The sequence below is a fragment of the Podarcis vaucheri genome (assembly GCF_965113315.1).
Source record: "Podarcis vaucheri genome assembly, chromosome: 9".
NCBI lineage: Eukaryota > Metazoa > Chordata > Lepidosauria > Squamata > Lacertidae > Podarcis > Podarcis vaucheri.
The window spans coordinates 24,855,254-24,876,175 of NC_138767.1; the positions used below are offsets into that span (position 1 = coordinate 24,855,254).

General features: G+C 42.2%; 1 protein-coding gene across 5 annotated transcripts in view; it reads right to left on the bottom strand.

Moving 5' to 3' along the window:
• LEF1 (lymphoid enhancer binding factor 1) overlaps positions 1-20,922 on the bottom strand; it is a 100,902-nt gene that overhangs the window by 32,201 nt on the left and 47,779 nt on the right. For all 5 annotated transcript variants that reach the window (XM_082237020.1, XM_082237016.1, XM_082237019.1 and 2 more), the window contains 2 exons: positions 6,819-6,951; positions 152-242 (listed from right to left, as the gene is read on the bottom strand). In XM_082237020.1, the coding sequence (XP_082093146.1) occupies positions 152-242; positions 6,819-6,951 (224 nt within the window). The remainder of the gene's footprint in view (positions 1-151; positions 243-6,818; positions 6,952-20,922) is intronic.

Here is a 20,922-nt window from a genome sequence, read left to right on the forward strand (position 1 = left end):
TCTACTTTTAAAAAAATGTAAACAGGTAGGAGATACTTCTCAAGCCCATAAAGGCAGCAATTATTATTATTTTAAAACAAAAACAAACACGCACATACACAACTATGCAAGCACACACAAACTTAGTTCGGAAGCACCAGGAGGTTCTTACCAGCCAAGAGGTGGGGTAATCTGCCCAACACCACCGGGAGACAAGGGATAGAAAGTGGGCATATCAGGACCTGGAGGATGTCTGGACATGCCTGTTGAAAAGTATAGAGCGCAAGTTGTCATTTTGGTCATCAAATTAAGAAATACTGTGTTAAAAAGAAATAGAAGCAACTCGTCCATAAATTAAAAGAAGAAAATGGAACAAAGCCTCTAAGCCCATAGTGCATTTAGCATTTAGATTCACTTTAAAAACAAACACCCACACGACTCATTTCATCAGCCCAGATTATGAATGATTAAATTTCAATTTTGGGGGGGACTAAGAGTTTTCCCTACCTACTTGATAGCAACAGGGCAACTAGGACCGAACTGTCAACGAAACCAAAGACACACAGAGGAAAGACTAAAAGCTGGCATGTTCTCTGCCGAAACTAATTCTTAGATGCTACAGCTGGGATATGATCTGGGTCAGAAATGTGCTTGCTACAGCTGCTTTGTGCAACAGAGCTATTGACCCCAATATATTAAGGGTTGGATCCAGATACATGCTTAGGCCCCATTTAAATTAAGGGACTTAAGTTGTTACTTACGTAACCACATCATTTATGGTAAAAAAATTAAAAACCACTATGTCATTCAACGAAACAGTCATAGGATTCTAGAGTTGGAAGGAACAATCAAATTAGTGATTTTACATGCCATATAGCCACTTTGTAAGAATGGCTGGTGTCAGCATCTAGCAAATTCAGATAGCTACCCAAGGCCCACAGATGTTTGTAAGAACCTGTTAATCCAAGCCTTGGATCTGGTGTGAATAGCTATAGTAAAATCTAGATACTGGCTCTCAGAATGCATTTCATGTTCCAGGGGGATAGTTATAGCTATCTATCTGTTGCAACAACAACAAAATCTTACAGCATCTTAAGTGCTAATAAATTGATTGTGGCATAAGCTTTCATGCACCAGAGCCCACTTTGTCAGATATATACTCTACTCAGTAGGTAAGTATATACACCCCAAGTACAAAGAGAAGGAAAAGTGATTGATTGTGTTTCTAAAGCAAAGTCAAAAGGTCAAGCAATACAGGACATAGCAGTAAGTGAATCACAGTGCTATGCAGAACACAAATGACTTCAAGATCCAATCGGAACGGATGTAACCCACTGACTAGTGGGTGCTGATAATGAACAGGCACTGCAAGATCAATAGCTTAAACACACACCTAACAATTGCTTTCTGCAGTGATCTAGCAATTCCTAGGATTTGCTCAGATGAAACATCAGAGCATCAAATTTGCTAGGAGAGTCATACTCATCACATTTGAAACTTACATAGGAATACCATGATCCTGTGATCTCCTGGGACCACAAAATGCCCTGGGAATTGAAATGCTCCCCTGCTGGTATTCAAATATCACCAATTTGTCCCCATTTATCTTCTTGCATGAGAAATAAACTTATTTAAGGCAATGATAGAAGGACATCACTGCTCAGTCATACAATGTTAGAGGATAGGTAGATGAACAAGACTTTGATTTTATGGCCATTGTAGTTTGGTCCCATGACAGTGTTGCCAGAATAGCTAGGGTAGCAAAATGGCACCAGTTTATATATTTTTAAACTCCATTAAGTGGCCTATTGCTGCTAGTTAGCAGTTGCTTCAGTTAAGAAGTGCTATCTGTTAAGAAGGTGTTGTGAGGTGGAATTATCAACTTCCAGGATGAGCTGTAGACAGCAAATGGCATTCAGTTAGCCTTTTGCTGGGTCCAATCCACTGACAGCAACTCCTCTGTACCTGCCTTGACTTAGTTGATCTGGTTTTCCTTCTTCCCAAGTGAGTGCTCCAGTTTTAAGAATGCATTATGTAAAACTTGAAGGTGGTAGTCTCTAACCAAAGGAATGGATAAATGCAGTTACATCATCCAGTAGACAATGTATTCTGTGGTATGACCTGGATGGCAGCTTGAAGCATATACGGTAAGTATGTCAGCAAATTGTAGTTTCCAGGAAGACTGTGATGCCTGGAAGATAAGTATGACTACAGGTGATTTTGGTCCTAAGAATAAACTCTTCTTAAGTAAGGCACCTGTCCTGTGAGAACGCCAAAATATGAAACAGGATTATCTAGTTTCTGCATTCGGGGTAGCAGCTAGGATAATATTGGGCGTGTCTGCGTAGATTTGTTCCTGAAATTCTGTAGGAAGGTTCCCCCTGCAGCTCTGAGCCCGGCAAGCTGCATGAATATATAAACGTTCCATGTAAAAGTCCAATCTATATTGAAACCACCAGGAGAGGTCCACACATTAACTCTTTTCCAGTGTCGAGAGGATAGTTGCTGTCACCAGTGCACTGCTGAGTGATGTGACTGAAGTATTCCTTGAATTGGGGATGGTGGAAATAAACTTCCATCACTGTAAACCTCTGCAACATATATGCAGATGTCACTGAGCCAAAAGAGAGTTTCCAAGACAAGACGTGGCTCTTCTGCCTAAGTTAGCATGAGACTGAGCAGGTTAACAATTTTACCAGGTGAGTTAAGGGCACCACTCTTGTGGGTCCTTGCAACATGCAGGAGTTTTGCATAGAAAATAATGTTGAAAAATATAGATGGATTGCTTTGTTTTGGGAACATACTGCGAAGTGCAAACTTGTGGAGAAGGTTGGGTCTATGTAAGGCTCTGTCCTTGAGAGTTCATCGTTCTTCATGCTCAGCTGTTTGCCCCACTGCACAGCAGCCTTATATCAAGTCACACCATTTGTCCACCTAGGCCAGTACTGTCAACACTGATTGGCAGCAGTTCCCCACAGTTTCAAACAGGAATCATCCCCGGCCCGACCTGGAAATGATGGGGATTGAACCTGTGGCCTTCTGCATGCAAGCCATATGCCCTTCCATTGAGCTACAGAGACCCTTCCCCAGACTGCTTACCAGATTGGATTCAGTTTTCATTTGTGCTCTGGTTGGTACTGTGATGCACCAGCTGTCCTGCCTTGCACTGACTGACCTTTTGTCTTCAGTATTTATACGTGATACGTAATTTTTAAAAGATTCCTTCTCTCTATACTAGGATATACATATATATACCTACCCACTTAGGTGACTGCTTCGTCTTTCTGATGGAGGAGGATCTGGTTCACAAAAGCTTAGGCCACAAGACCAGTAGTTTTTATATAGCATGGTTAATTTTCACTCTGATTTAAAAAGAAAGAGAGGAAGAAGGTTACAGCCTATAAGTCAAGGGTGGAGTACCTCTGGCCTGCTGGATGTTATTGGACAATAACTCCCTTAATCCCTGACCATTGGGCTTTGCTGTCTGAGGGAGATTTTTTGGGGTCCAACAACTTCTAGAAGACCACAGATTCCCCGCCCTGCGGAAAGTGATAAAATAAAAGTATATGGCGAAGCTTATCTGATCTCTCTCTCTCTTAAAGGAAAGAAGTCTTGTAAAACAAATCAGAATGAAACATTTTCAGAGGGGCTGAGAGAGCAGAAAAACAGCAGCTCCAAACAGGCAGCAGACCAGACTTATTAGATTAGGTAAATTGCTGCTTGTACATTTTCTGTGGTTCCCTTGTGATTCACAGATTTTGGAAACTTGCTACCACAGAGGATCGGTGGTTAATTAAGAATCATTTTCAGGCGTGTAATGGTCACACTTGATATGATTCATTTGGCTCCTGATTGTCACTCCAGCTTCAGCTAAGCTCCTTGTCTCTGACTCTTGTGGGCGCCAAGGTCAATCTTTTGTATTGGTTAGTATTTTTGCAATGGCATAAGGAAGTCCCACTGGAAATGATCCATCAACTCACATTCTCAAGAACATAGAAATGCTACAAACTCAAAAAAAAACCACCTCAAGGATTAAAGCTAATCCTAGTCCCAGATGAGCCCTATGGTTTTCATGCTCTACCTAAATCTCATGCCCCAAGGAGGCACACAGAATTATGGTCACAGAGACCATTAAACCATTGATTTATTTAGTGCATTAAAGAACCAACGCAAAAATCACAGGTCTCTTTTCATATGTAAAGTCCTCTATTCTAAGTCAGAGGAGGTATAAGTGACCCTGCCATTTTGTGGGGGGGGGAGGAGGGAGGGAGGAGCTGACTACATCAAAATTCAATATAATCAAAACAGGTTTCAACATTTGGGGGGGGGGGGCATGAAGGAAACCCATAATGGCAGAAAGGTTTATGTGGCAAATAGATGGTGTGGGGCCCCTGGTTCAGGCTACAATCACCAGGGGGACAAAAGCTTAAAGTCCCCGTTCCTACACTCCCATTATTGTCCTTATCTGTTATTTTTTTGTTTTTTGTTTTAACTATTTATTTTGCGTTTTTATCCTGTATTTTTTATCTTGGGAACTGTCCTGAGATCTTTGGATGAAGGGTGGTATATTAATCAATCAATTAATAACAATAAAAGCTTTCGGAGCAGCTTTCAAGAATCAGTTCTAAGATGGTCCCTACTCTCAAGCTCAAAATCTAAAAAGACACGAGACATGAGAAAAACAGTGGCTGTTCTGGCTCTTTTACCCTTGATAAAGGCAAGTGCTCCTCTGTTTCCCCAGATTCAGAAACAGAACTGGTGACAATGTCTAGGCCAAGGAGATGGGGTCGGTCTTGCCACACCGTTTTTCCCTTACCACACATGTTGCTAAACTGCATGCTAGACCATGGAGCATTGCCCAGAGACACAAGACAATGTCAAGCACGTCAAAGTGCAAGTAGATAAATAGGTACCACTCCAGCGGAAAGGTAAACGCCGTTTCCGTGTGCTGCTCTGGTTCACCAGAAGCGGCTTAGTCCTGCTGGCCACATGACCCAGAAGCTGTATGCCAGCTCCCTCAGCCAGTAAAGTGAGATGAGCGCCGTAACCCCAGAGTCGTCTGCAACTGGACCTAATGGTCAGGGGTACCTTTACCTTTCCTTCTTTTATGTGTGTGAATATTTTATATACAGAATGGGGACAAATACAAATTTCACAAATACAAGGAACATTTATAATTAAAGAAGTTTACAATGAGCAATCATTATGTACCGATGTGAATAGAGGGGAGAGAGAATTAGATTATCACCCCAAACTTGCCCAGCATCCATTGTTTATGCAAGCAAGTCTGTGTAGAGGGTCCATATATCTGAGTATTTCCCATCATTTTCCTGCTTACAGAAGGCTCTTTGTGATAAACGGCCAGTTGGATCATATTTTCTGTCCATCGTATGATGGAGAGGAGGGAGAGAGGAAGTTTCCTTCCAGTTAAACATTTAGCCACTGTGAGTGCATGCAACAGCCAATCTCATTGCCCTTTGGTTAAATTCCAATGGGTTGGTATATAATTCAGCAACATGTCAACATCTGAGAGGATCAGGGATATATCCAAAACCACATTTATGTGGCTGGTCACTTCTTTCCAAAATGGCATGTTTGGACAGGACCACATCATGTGACACAACATTGCTTAGGAGACACGAAAGAGCCAACAGCACCTTATTTCTAAGTCTTTCCTCCCTCTCACCATAGATTTTTCAGTTGTTTTCAGAAATGGCACTGCCAAACATAGCATGGTCTACCAAGCCTAAACTGTCACAACCACTCTAACCTATGTATATTCTACTACATTCTAAGCAATTGGAACAGTAGATATCACCAGCAATGATTGCAGAGTGGCCTCAATGCAGTGGCCACTCCCGAAGCCAGCTAAGCTGTCTCTTGCACTCCAAAATTCAAAGGAACAACAACTACGCTCCAGCAGTCTAGGCAATAAAATACAGGAACAACAGAAGCTGCCTTATACCAAGTCAGTCCATTGGTCTGTCCAGCTCAATTCTGTCTACAGTGGCTGGCTGTGACTGCTCAGTGTTTCAGACAGAAGACCTTTCTGGCCCCACCTGGAGATGCTGAGGATCGAAAATGAGACCTTTTGGACACAAAGCAAATGCTCTACCAACTCAACTAGGCACATACAGCCTCTACATTTTTATCCATTGGAAACTTCATATATTACTGTAAGAAAAACTTGGGGAATACTTCTTTAAAGGAAAACACACACACATACACAAACTTTTTATTACAAAGCAAAGTTAAAAATTCAGGTATCCGAAAGCAAACACACACATAATAATGCAAGATCAGTTTCATATTCTGAAAGCACACCATAAACAGCATTTAAGATTCTGTGGTAATATTTTAAATTAAGATTAGTGTCCAAGCTAAACTTTCAGAAAACCAACCAACCAAGTAAGAAATGGCTATTATTTATTCAAACGCAGATGAAAAAGCTGGATGAAAGGGAACGCTTCAGGTTGAATAGCCTCTTGGTTTCCTCTAAAGGAAGCCTAATCTAAACTTTAAAACAGAATTTGGTTAGTCATTAAGAAAGGTTCATAGCATCTGCTTTTCACCTATCAGAAGCCAATTTGGGGGAAAGTACCTCCTAATGCACTGGTAATTTAGAATGTATGTACTACACTGGTAAAATGGCAGGGGGCGCCAAGGACTTCAATTGCGGTTATTTCCACAAAAGTGAACCAGGAAAACCTAGGCATTTGGCTCCTTGATTAATATATATTTTAGGACAGAATAACTGTTGCCTTTAGCATGCCTGAGCTAAGGGCAAAACGCGGTTGGCTATTCTGCCGAACGGCTCCAAATAAATTAAGGCCTCTCACCTTGTTTTGAGTTGACGTCTGAGGGGAGGTGTGATGGATGCGTCCCTGGAGAAAAGTGCTCATCACTGTAGGTGATAAGTGGGGTGAGAGGGTGGACCGCATGGGAAGGCTGCACCACCGGTACTTTGTTGGACTGCAAACAAAAAACAAAAAGCATTGGTAGAGATTTTTTATTTTATTTTAAATAGGGCTTGTCACGTTTTTGTGAGGTTTTTTTTTTTTTAGCGTGTTTATCTGCCTAGCTTTTAAATAACCAAGCAGTTAAATGTACATAAAGGTGACAGTTTAAACAACACCCACCCACCCACACCCACCCACCCACACACAGAGAGCACACGTTCAGGTCACTGGACTAGGCAAGTTCTCCACAATCTCCTTACTCCACCCGGATCCGCACAACATTTACTCCACTAGCCTTTTAAGGTGACTTGCCTTCTGGTTTTGCAATCTACCTGGGACTGAAAACGCAAGGTGTGCTAGCTATAACTAATGGCTGCTGGGGCAGCATTTGTTGCAATTGGTCAGAAGTCATACAGGCCTGCTTCACACACAGCAATATTCTCATCACCAGGCGGGGGGTGGGGGTGGGAAGCCACCAAACAGCAGGATGGGCACATTATTCACTACAGTTCAAAAGGGCAGGTACGAGGAGCTGCCCACCTCTTCGGGAATACGTATTAATCGATGTATTATGGTAAAAATGTCAGAGATGCAGCCAGGGATCTAGCAGTAAACAACAACTGGTGTAAACAGTGTGACTGTCAGGTTGGAGCGCCCATTATTTTCTATTTGGGCTCTGCCATGACGTTTCCAGAATTAAACATGGGAATGTTTAAGTCTCAGTGGAGTCATTCATAGAGATCAGGGGTGGGGAGCCTGCAGTCCGCCAAATGTCAGGACTACAACTCCCACCATCCCTGGCTAATGGTCATGTTAGCTGGGGTGGATGGGAATTGAGAGTACAGAAACATCTGGGTGGTCACATGTACCCCACTGTAATAGGTATGAGTTACTCGTACGTAAGCTGGTGCCTTTCTCGGTTAATTTTGCCTTGTTAAACCTTTCTGACTGCACAGCCCCTTCTCATCATGGCTGCCCCAGTCACTGGCAGAATCTGTCAGTGGGCGTTTCTTGAACCTCTTCCAACATAAAAGTTGTTTGACACCCAGTCTCCTCCTCCTCTCGCTGCGCGGGAGTCTTCTGCACAGGGAAGGCGTGGGTAGCGGAGGACCTGGGTTCTCCTCACTGATGTCCAGTGAAGAGTCCTGGAGCCCTCTCTCCAATTCCCCCGTCTGCCCCCCTTTATCCCTGGTGTTGCGCTGATTGGCTTCCCCCTCTACTGAGCTGTTTCTCCCCCTGCTGCTGGGTCCTTCGCCAGCATCATCTGGGAGCCTCCCCTTCGCCTCTCCCTCCGATGTCAGTTCCCTGACACCCACCTTTGATACAGATGCAGCGCTGGTGTCTGTCATCACCTTATTTTTGTTTCCAGTGCCTAAGGATAATCTGTGCCAAGTCTTACAAGCATGTACACGAAGTGTGCATGCACACAAAAGCTCATACCAAGAACTAACTTAGTTGGTCTTTAAGGTGCTACAGGAAGGAATTTTTTTATTTTAAGCTTTTTAAAAAAATTGTTAAAGACGTGTATATTATTGTTATTTTGATAACATACTCTGGTCCATAGGGTCACGAAGAGTCGGACACGACTAAACGACTAAACAACAACAACTATGAAAGGCAGACTTCTATAGCACTGGTAAAGTAATATTCACTACTGCCTCTCTGCATTTAATCTGCCCACCACCATAGTTCATAGACCTACTCTCCAAAGCAAGTCCCCTTCTCACTGCAATCTCACCGAGTGCATCTTCTTCCCAAGATATCATATGAAGATTCCCAATACTGCTTCATTTTCATTTAGACCGTTCCACTCCCAAACTGCATGTAACCCCAAAGTTAGGTTACTCTGGAAGACACAAGATCTACCCACCCGGGAAGAATGGCAGATGAAGCTGATGGACTACATGGAATTGGCGGAAATGACTGGCAGAATCTGAGACCAGGGAGAAGAGTTGGTGGAAGAAGATTGGAAAAAATTTAAAGTATATTTACAGAAATATTGCAAAATTACTGAATGTTAGAAGGATGCTGGAACGAAGTTATATGGCTTTAGCAGAAATGTTATAAAGAATTAAGTAAAAATAGATTGTTAATGGACCAAAGTGGAAAATTTAAGGTTAGAATGTCTTAAGTTAAATTTTAGAACGAAAATTGAGAAAGATGGAAAGGACTTGCTGAAATAGCTAATTGAACTAGAATACAAAAAGGGAGGTGCGAGGAGGTCGATGAAACAAGTATATGAGAGGTAAAGACATGGAAAGGCTGGATGTGTTTTTAAATGTTTTTGTTCTGTTTTTTCGTATTGTTTTTTGTTTCTTTTTTGTTTTTGTTTTTATGTATTGTAATATATTGTTTTGTTATGTTTAATTTTCTATTGCTTTTTTTCTCTTTCTGTAATTTTCAAACTCCTAATAAATATCATTTTAAAAAAAAAACCACAAAGTTAGGTTACTCTGAAAGTGATACTACAATGCTGCGGGGGGGGGGAGGGGGAGTCTATTTCATATCAAACAAAAAGAATAATAATAGAAGTGTGCTTAAAAAACCCCACCACCACCACATTACTGAATCATAGTCATTTCTATCAGAGTAGTGCTACCATAGATGTTAAGGTAAAACAAAGCTCATATAACAAAACTGTATCCAGTATTTGCTAGAAATTAGCAAAGCATTTTTTTATATAAAAAAATCAAGATATCCCACTACTACATGCAGAAATCCCCTCAAGCTGAAAAAAATGCTGGAGTTACCAGAATAATTCCTAATTTTCTCCCCACAGGCTAAGTCTATGCAAAACACAGAAAATGTTTGAGACTCATTTGCATTATTACACCATGTAGTTTAATTTTCTCTTTTTCTGTAGATGGGCGCTATGCTATCAAGAAAGAAACCTTAGCGTATTTTTACGAGACTCCTACTGGATCCCCCTTAAGCAATATTTTTTTGCTCATAAATTTAAGATCACGACGGATGGTTGTACAAGGAAGGGAGGGTTCAGATCAAAATGCAGATACGGCTTAAAAAGAACTTCAAATAATGTAAAATATTGGGAGCTAAGGAAAGAGGAAACTGATCCAGATTTAGTCGAATGCTAATATGATCAGAATTTGTTGGCCCATATTTAAAAATACAATGCAGGAGAAGTGTCTGTGTATAATAAGCCTTTCTAGTTTAGAACGAACGAACACAAAGCCAGAGACATATATTTTTTTCTTTGTGTGTTTCCTCCCCCCCTGCATACTTTCCCTTGTTTTCAGAGCACCACCTTAAGGAGCCTGCTTTAGCAAGTGGTATCATCTTAATGTCTGACCTATCCCTCCAGTCATATAGGCTCAGAATCTTCTGCCATGAATTTTTGCTAAATTATGCTATCCTTGCTCTCCTCTTAATTTTACGGTTTTCAACACAGATTTGCTTTCCTGTGGGAAGGAGATAAGAACCTGAGGATTTTAATTTAAGCTTTGGCCTTGTCTTATATTTTGCAAGAGGGAGACAGTGCACAGGCAGGAGAGAAAAAGCAGTGCTACTCATAGGTGTTTTAAAGCCAACAAGCATTAGGCCCATTATTTGTGGCCAAGTAATAAAAGCTGTATGGATTCTCATTAACGTATAGGAGCTGGCTTCCAAGGGTGATAGCTCAAGCGGCCATCATCTCTCCTTTTTCAAAAGATGCAAATTGGATACCCAGATTCAGATTATCTATAACTACACGCCTCCGTTATCTGGGAAGAAAACTGTATTAGTTTTACTGTTACTTACAAATACTTTAGAAACAAAGAAAAAAAACGTCGGAAAACAGTACTGAGTAAGCAACATTTTCAAAGATGAGCATTTAGGGGAACTTTTGTCACCACCATGCATTAGGAGGTGCTGAACTGCTGTTTGGGCTCAGTAACAGGCCAGTATGGAAGTGAGAGCTGGACCATAAAGAAGGCTGATCGCCAAAGAATTGATGCTTTTGAATTATGGTGCTGGAGGAGATTCTTGAGAGTCCCATGGACTGCAAGATGATCAAACCTATCCATTCTGAAGGAAATCAGCCGAGAGTGCTCACTGGAAGGACAGGTCCTAAAGCTGAGGCTCCAATACTTTGGCCACCTCATGAGAAGAGAAGACTCCCTGGAAAAGACCCTGATGTTGGGAAAGATGGAGAAGGGGACGACAGAGGACGAGATGGTTGGACAGTGTTCTCGAAGCTACCAGCATGAGTTTGACCAAACTGCGGGAGGCAGTGGAAGACAGGAGTGCCTGGTGTGCTCTGATACATGGGGTCACGAAGAGTCGGACACGACTAAATGACTAAACGACAATAAAATCTGGCCAGTAACTAAAGATGAATCCTGATAAGATGAATGCACTGTGAATTGATCATTCCTGGGATCAGGAATGGGCTGTGCATGTGCTGAATGAGCTTGCATTCCCTCTTGAAGGATCAGAAATGCAGCTTAGTGATGCTTATTGATCTAGTATTGTCACTAGAGACCTTAGCCAGCTTATGCTGGTTTGTTAGCTGAACCTTTCTTCAACTAGGATAGCCTGGCTGCAGCAATCCATGCTTTGTTAACCTCCAAGTAGGATCATGTGGGGCTGCCCTTAAAAATGGTTATGAAGTGCAATTAGTGTGGAATTCTGCTGCCAGAGTTCCTACCTTTTAGGAAGGTGATGGGAGGGTTCTAGGACCCTGCCAGAGCCTCACACCTCCTTCCCAAAGCCCAGTGCCTCACTCAGTCAGCTTTGGGAATACGGCGCAAGGACTAGGAGGTAGGGCTCCCCCCACCCGCCACTATGGGTGCACACATGACAAGGCAGTATGCAGCCCACAGGTTCTGTGTCAAAGTAATCTTGCAGCCCCCTTGGTATGAAAAGCTGGACCACCTTGGTCTAGATGGGAGCTATGCAGCATATATACTGAAGGAATTACAGTACATTGGATGTCGTTTTGTTCCCAAGCCCAGTTCCAAGTACTTTAAGTACCTTTAAAGGGCTAAATCACTTGAACACCTCCTCCCACCCCATATCTACCTGCCCCTCACATAAAGACCTTCAGATTGAAGGTTGAATAGATTTGATGTATTACCTCTCAGATATTATATTGATTTTTGATTTTTATTGTTTTTTTTCTTCAAAAATACTACATTGATGTTTTGGGAGAATCCATGTTTGAATGAATGAGTGGTTATTATATTATTATTTAAAAGATTATAAAAGTGTATTTAAAAATGAATAGCCAACTGAGGGTTTGTGGGCTCATTTTAGCCTCCAAATTTCCCCCCTTCCAATTTAACCTCCATACAAAAGGCTCTCAATATAACACAAAAGCTGCTTTCTTCTGCATAAAACATCCAGAAAGAGCTTTTTCCCCTTCTGCTCCCTTTAAAAACAACGTTTTCTATTTGTGCACTTTGGCTGGCTGCCTTAGTTCAGACATCACTGAGGTGTATAAAAAGTTGAGAGCACTGTGGAAAACCATTGCTGATGTGCATAACAGGGAACAGCAAAGATTTGTGTCACACAGGAGTGTAGCCAACAGTGGTGTGCGGTCAGTGGACTAGGGGGGCTAGGTTAGTTCCTTAAAGGGTCCAAGAGCCTTTATGCCACTTTCCCAAAGCCCACCCAGCTTTGGGAAGGAGACAGCAGGGCTCTAGCATCCTCTCAGAGGCCTGGCACTACCTTCCCAAAGCCTGGAAAGCTTCTGCCCGGCTTTGGAAGGAAGGAGCAATGCTCACATATTAGACGTTGTGACATCACACGAGAGACATCCCCCCCCCACACACACATATCACCCTCGCAAGCCAGTGCCTCTGTTCCCCTATGAAAAATGGTGCGGATTCTTCAATCCTTAGTTCAAAAAAATATAGCCTCTTCTAATACTTGCCAAGGTAGACACACATCATACTACAGTTAAGAACCAATATGGCACACTGGGTGTTACAAAGAATTTATTTCTGATACTATGTTTCCTAAATAGTGGTTAGGAAACAAAACGCAACAAAAACAAGTCAAAACTGAGTTGATAAACCACAAAAGTGCTTCTTGCAATAGCCAGCATAAGTGTGCCAAGGTTTGCAAAGTGAATTAAGGCAGTGGCATTTTAGATCTAATATTGGCAATATGAAAACAAAATGAACTTTCAAGCACTTTTAAGAACATCATCTGTATTATTCTAATACTTATATTATCTGACCCAATAATTATACTGCAACAAGAAACAAGCACTATTAGGCTTTTTGCATTTCTAAATATTTTTATAAACTGGCTTGCTGTTTGTTAAATATGTAGGGTGGGGTTGCACATTAAAAACAAATAAAGGTCTAGGAATCTCTAGGACAGGGTAACCTGAAAATCTTCCTGCTAGTATTTTGAAGCTTTGCAGGTCTGTCTGCACCTTTCTTTATGAACTGAAGTTTTTAAAACAATTCTTCTTCTGTCCCAGCAGACATGGTGGCAACCTAACTCATGCACAAAACCCTATACCGCTCCTGTAAGAAAGAACCTTGGCTGGGTACAACATGCTGCCATTATCTCAGAGACTCAATGGACAACACTTAACTATTTTTGCTCTAGAAAGCTATATCTAAAATGTGCATGGGGAAAAATGGTTTGGGAACCAATGGTCTCAAGGGTTTAAAAAGAAGAAGCAGTAGAATCTTGTGTTCCACTGCCACATACACATCTGCCTCCTAGTAGTTCAGACCATTAGTTCACTTAAGACTCGTGGTTCTTCAGGGTCTTAGGCAGAGGTCTCTCTCAGCCCCAGCTGCTAGAGATCCCTTCATCTGGAGAAGCCAGAGATTGAGCCTGGGACCTTCTCATGTCAGAGCTCATCACCTAAAAGGTGAGGTGAAGATGGCGAAGGGAGTGCCAAGCTGTCCAGTCCAATAGTATGCTCACAGTTTTCTCTTATGGTACAGGAATACCATACATGGAAGGCAGTTTCGCATATAAAGACTCCCGTCTCCATCTCACGCAAAAAATCAATAGCAGATTTCCCTCTCTTTTTACTTGTTTTCTTGATGTTACATCACTCCACTTTCCACGCCCCCCAATAAAATGTTTATATATGTTGCAGGCAGGATGCAATTTAAGTTAGTTGGAAGGTGGTTGTAGACAAGAACAAAAAAGAAAAAATTCTAAAAATAACATCAAGGCATCTAACTACAACTCTCAACTAGACAGTACTTAGGAATTCACTGCAAAAGACCAAGCACAACTCCCCCAATTCAGAATTGAATAGGAACAGAAACAATCACGCAGTACTAAATTCAATTGAGCTAACTTATCAGGTGTGGGTAACCTCGGGCTCTCCATAACTCTTTATACGGCCCTCAGAACTCTCTGCAGGCCATGCTGCCTTGCCAGGTCAACATACCCCTCACTTGCCCTGCTTCACATCTTTCTTGAGTGCATTTGACTGACTAGAATGTGTCATTGAACTGTCATAATGCCTCTTGCCTCCCTGTGGAAATTCTGACTTTTGCTTGTATAGATTGTACCCTACTATACAAAGGTAAGAATCACATATATTGCTCTGCTCAATTTTTCCGCTGGTCTCCAGAAGGTTATCCACAAGGAAATGATAGCCCTCAGGCTTAAAAGGATTCCCTGTCCCTGTGACATACATATCCACCTTGCACCACAGCTGCTGTGGAATGTCAAGGTTCTTCAAATTTGTCAGAGTCTGGAGAAAATTCAATTACACAAAATGAAACACCATTATGACTACATGGTAGGCAATGGACAATGGATTAAAATGCAAAGCATGTAGCAACCCAGGGGTGCCAACTTGAATAAAATATGGGGGGAGGGCAGGTAAGCCCCACCCTGCATAATCTATCACATGACACGGCACATGCATACCGTTTGAATGGCGATGCCTATCTACTCTGCGGGTGGTGCCCTCCTCAAATATTTTAGGGTGTGTGTGAAGCTACCTTGGCCCCTAGGAGTTGGCTCCTGTGTAGCAGCCTGAGATACAAAGACAACACAGAATTGTCCATAAACTAACCAGGAAAAATAAGTGAACTTGCAGGGATTAATACAACAGGATATGTATCCAACCTGCAAAATTGTATTTGCAACCAGTAGGGAGAAGCTGCTCAGAGTAAGCTGCTCAGAGTAAGCCAGCATGGTGTTGCTAATCTTTAATCAGGAGCCATCTTCTAAACCATTGTTCCAACATAGCTGAAGCAGGAAACTGATTGCAGAGATGTCCCCTTAGGAGCCAATTCAGAAGCCTCCAATGAATTTCACAGTTATGCATAGATCAATTAGAGTTGTCTTTGCCTGGAAGCAGCTCCAAATGATGGCAAGCAGAGCTGCTTAGCAATCCTTTGGGTCCCGTCTCTCCTAAACTAAAGCATAGCTTTGGGACAGCTGATGTAAGGAGAGAGGCTGGACCTGGACTTTGTTTGACCAACAACTCATTGATTCCTTCTCAGCTAAACAACTGCACAAGTTACTTATATCTTCCTTCTAAACAATGTTGCTGCTAACCTGGTTTTGCTTAGGGCTCCTTCCACGCAACCTGTTTATTCAATATTCATCCTAATTTGCTTACACATAATTTACGTGGTGGTTAGACTATGTCCAATGTTTATTGAGCATTCATTCTGAAATTTTTATGGGGTGGCTATATGACAATGAATGTTCAACCTACATTCATCCTGATTTGCTTGTGGTGTGATTACACATCAGCCATTTGTCCATCTCACAGTTTTCAGTGCATTTCCTTGTCACTTTCTAAACCAAAAAAGGTCAATTTTTAAAGTGAATTTATTGCACCAGGGTCACTTTATCCCGCTTCAAACGAGAAAAAACTAACACTCCAGGTCAGTATGCACTTGAATCACTCCTGCAAAGCACTGACAGTCTGGAAGCTCCCTTAAACAAGTTGCTTTCTGATTATCTCTGACTAATCTCATGCTTGAAAAAGTTATACAAGATTTTGTTTTTCTTCCCAGAAGGGCTACCATTCAAAGTAAACATTCCTCTGAACACAGTATTACACCCAGAGGGAGAAGAAAAACAAAGATGATCCTTTGAGCAGATATCTAAAGAAATATATTCAGCAAACAGATTTGGTGTGATTCATCGCATATTGGACCCATTAGATAATCACAGAATCACATCGCAACTAAATCTAATGGGGAGGGGTGCAAATTGGGGCGAACTTCTTACTTTATAGCCAATTAGATGGGTGTGCGGAACCTGTAGACTTCCAGATATTGTTGGACATCAGTTACCATCAGCCCCAGTCAATATGGTCAGTGGTCAGGAATGATGAAAGTTTAGCCCAGCAACATCCCCACCCATACCTAGAACATAAGCTACGTATCTTTCCCTTAGACCAGCTAACCATATTCAAAACAGCTGCATACCCTCTCCAAGGTCAACATGAAGTATCTTCCCTTCCATATGCACTTTCAGTTTCAGAAACCAACATCAGAAACTTAGTATATACTAAGTAGAGTAAACAAAGTGAGCCACTCCTGCTCAGCAGTAATGTTACACAGTGTTCCATTTCTTTGTCTCTTAAGCAACAGGGCCCTGGCTGGCCAACTCATTGTTGGATGAGATGACTAATGAGTATGGATATGTGAAAGAGAAATAAACAATTTCCATTGTGGAATGGTGATGATAACAGTCACAAAAGGGTGAAAGGTTGAGTACCTACATTGCCTCTAACTAGTTACTCACTGGGGGAAATGATATAGGTCAGTGGTAGATCATCTGCCTGACATTCAGAAGATGTTAGGTTCAACTGCTAGCATCTCTGGGTTGGTCTGGGAATGTTTCCTACTGAAACCCTAGAGAGCTACTGTCAGTCATTATAGACAATGTTGTGCAATATGGACCAACAGTCTGAATCAGAATTAGGCAGTTTCCTATGTTCTTTTAGTTTATAAAGGCCTTAAACCTGGAAAAGTCAAAGGTCTGCATTGAAGCATCACTTTTCAGATGCAGATGTAGCTGAACAAAAACTCTTTCACTTAGCATCTAAGTGTCTAGGCTACAGGTTGCACCACACACTGATGACTGGATGAGCAAAGCAAAAGTATCAGAAAAATGCAGAACTTCACAGGTCTGTAAAACTAAATAGCCCAGTGTCATGCTTAAAAGCACCTTGTCACACGGATGCCATAATGTATTATGAACATGAAAGGGTAACGGCAAAGGAACACTCAAGCCTGTTAACCTGAGAGTGTGCCTATAATGCCCCCACTGACCAGTTTGAAAAGGGCGGGGGGTATTTTACAAATAGAGCTATAGAGTTTCACGGCACCTTTTAAAGAAGTTACATACAATACTAGGCTCCAGCTCTTTTGCAATATTAGATACTAAAAACAAACAAAAATAACACATTGTGTTCACCCAATAAACAAAGCCAAAATTATTATCTTGTAGAACTTAAAAAAGTATTCAAGCACATTTGTACATTTTTAAACAAATAAAATAACACTTTTTCATATGACTTTAGTGGCAATTTGAATGTGGTCTTTATGATTCAAGCTTTAAGGAATATTTTGCATTCTGAGTGGACGGGTGAACTGCTTTACTTTCCAGTTAGCAATTTATTTGCCTGAGGCACAGTCAGTAGAGCATGTTCTCAAGGTTGTGGATTTGAGCCCCGCGTTGGGCCAAAGGATTCTTGCATTCCAGGGGGTTGGACTAGATGAACCTCATGGTTCCTTCAAACTCTACAATTCTATGACAACTCTATGAGGCAGTTCATTATTATTTCCCACAGCACTACAAAGCTTTGGAATGCCTTTGCTTGTGTCACTCTCTCTCATCATGCAACTTTCCCCCAACTTTTTTTTTATAAAAAAAATGAACAGTAGCAGCTGGAGGCCACAATTAGAAATGCAGAAAAGGGGAGGGGGGAGAATTTCCTTCCTGCCATTTGCCGATTCAAAACCATTCTCCTCTTATAGAATATAGACACTAGGTGATGAAGCTGCACAATGAGGATGCTGCCTGAAAAAGCTTATTACCCTGAACGTTTAAAGGGATCCATAATAACACAGTAAGAGCACTGCTGGATCAGACCACAGGTGTCTCTAGTCTAGAATCCTGTTCCCCACACAGGCTGACAAAATGCCTATGGGAAGCTTGTGGCCATGAACAGATTGAATGACTTCCCTGTTCAAGCAGAAAAGCCTACTGTGGCGATCACACAGGGTCTTCGGACATTTAACGATCTATTGATCCCTGTGCCACCACTGTGCTTGCTTCCCCGCTGCCACCAACCAGTTACTCTCTGGTAAAACACTGAGTCCAGTCAGTTGTTAAAAGTGAACCAAAAAAACAAGTTTATTTTACAAACATTAACAAGTTTATGGTTTCTCAGATAATATTCCTGTCAGTATCTTAACTTTAGTTTCCTTACTAGCGTATACCTTCCTAATACCTTCTGGCTGATCTCAGCTGTTTGACTGACTCCTCTTAACAAATTCTCTCACTCTCTCACACCAGACTAGCCCAACCCAACCCATAGACTTATCTTCTCCGTCTCTCCTAACTCCAGACTGTCTTCTCAACAACTCTAACTCCCTAAAAAACCCTCTGTGCTTAAACCTTATACCCAGTTAACTCTGCCCCCTGGATTCCCATTGGTTAGTCATTTTACAATTAGTTAACCCTTTCCCTATGAACCCAGTATGATGTCACACACATAGGAGGGCAAACGCCACACCTACTATTGTCACATACCATCACATAGTTAAACTACAGAATTCCTTCCCACAGGAGGCAATGATGGCCATCAACTTGGATGGCTTCAAAAGAGGGTTAGACAAATTCCTGGAGGACAAGGCTAGAATCATGTCCTCCTTTTCTGGCTTCTTATGGGCATCTGGTTGGCCATTGCGACTTCTCAATTCCCAAGCCCACATGTCTTTTTTCGCAGCAGAACATGGTAGCCCAACTAAAGAAATGCCTCTAGAACAAACAAACAAGCATGTCACTGTCTTCCCTTATTTGTGTATTGTGTTCTACAAAAAGTGGTGTGGCTCTCAAGAAAAAAGTATTAAAATAGCATTCAAGTAAAGGTTGCCATACAGAAGCAGTGCAATGCAAATGCTAAGGAAGGAAGTAAAAAATGTTGCATGTGCAGTATGAGCCTTGGATTGGTTTCTGAATAATATGTACATGAAAATTACTATGTAAAAGAGGGACGTCAGCAAAAACCCAAACGTGAGTACAGTATTTCAATTAAACACAGGAAATATGAAAGCTGCCAAGTGAAATGTATTACACATAAGCTGGTCATAAAAACCTAAGCCGAACTGTGCTGGATTAGACCAAAGGCCTATCTGGTCCAGCATCCTGCTCTCACAGTGGCCAACAAGATGCTTATGAGATGCCTGCACACATGACATGAGTGCAACAGCCACCCTCCCACTCATGGGCCCAACAACTGCCATATTTGAAGTAGTTGTTGACAGCCCTATCCTCCATGAATTTGTCTAATCCCTTTTTAAAGTAAGCTAGGTTGGCAGCCTACTGCAGCTTCTGGTTAGCCAATGTGGTGCACTCCAGATGTTGGAGTACAACTTCCATCATCCCTTTCCACTGGTCATGCTAACAGGAGCTGATGGGTGTTGGACTCCAACAACATCCGAAGGGTACCTGACGGGCTACTTCAGCCATAGTTTATGCACTGTGTCAAGACTGGATCACAGTACCTTACTGACTGCCTTTCCCAACAAGAAGATATCAACGACTCTACACATGTTAACTGAAGTCATCTTTAGTGTGCTCCCTCTGGAAGAAACGTGTAGGTTTAGAATTAGGGAAAGGGCCTTTTGGTTGTCCCATCCACCCATGGGCTTTCTCAAGCCAGGCCCACCTGGAGCTAGAATTGAATTCTATTCAGCACCAGCATTTTAAGATTTTCCTCTGCAGCTGGGCATGGTTAGCTTTAGTGGCAGAATCTGGTTTTTCTTTACCTAGTCCTGTTTAATTCAGGTTGTGAGGAAAGGGGGAAAAATTACCCTTCAAGGGCTGGGGACAGATACATGCATGGACCAGAGAAAATTGCTGTTAGACAAGATAAAAAGAATGCTTCATCAATGGAAAACTTGTCGCCAACCTGGCAATTGTGATCGACTGATCTCAGAGTGTATCCAGCACCTTGGCCGGTGTGTTGCATGACCTTTTGGAGACTAATATGAAAATGCAGAGGAAGCCAGCATTGGATGACACCCCCACCACCCCAGGGGGGAAATTCCAGCATCTGTCAGGAACTCAAAGATTGTGTGGTTCATCTGCAGCTCTTGATTCTGTAGGAATCATGGGCTGGTGAAGTTGACAGCCTCTAAATTTCTGTCCAAAGGACTTTCGATTATAGAATCTATCCATAAAGAGTGATATTGTATAAATGGGGGGACAGGGGAAGAGCTATTAGGTTTGCTAGCCAGGGCCTGAATATTTTCCAATCCTGCAAGAAAAACATTCCCAAACTCACCTCCTGAAGACCCACAGTATCACAGGAGGACAGTTAATCCCACACCTCTAGCAACAGCAGCGGAGCTTAATGGAGTGCTGCAGGCAGTGTCACATTCACAGCCCCAGCGCTCATGCCAGCCAGGATGGGAGGTGGAGAAGGGAATGGAAAGGGGGAAAAATGCCCCTCTACTGAGCCAAGTCGCAGGCTGGCATCGTAAGGAGGACCAAATTGGGACTCTATGCTGTCACATGACAACAGTAGGGTTCTCATAGATATTGTGCCAGCCCTGCTTCCCACCCTGAAACACCCATTTTGGGGGTTCTCTGCTGGCTACTGCCAGCAGGGATACTACTGGTGGTAGCTTTCACTCACCAGCTATTTGGGTGAGTACACTGAGGTGTTCGCCAGCGGGCTTCCCTCCTGCAATTATACAGAGGCTAGCAAAACATCTCTGCTTCATCCAAAGCCCTCCAGCACAACAGATTCTCCGTTTGGACTGTTCTGCCTGACAGCTTTAGCTGTTGCTCATCTGAA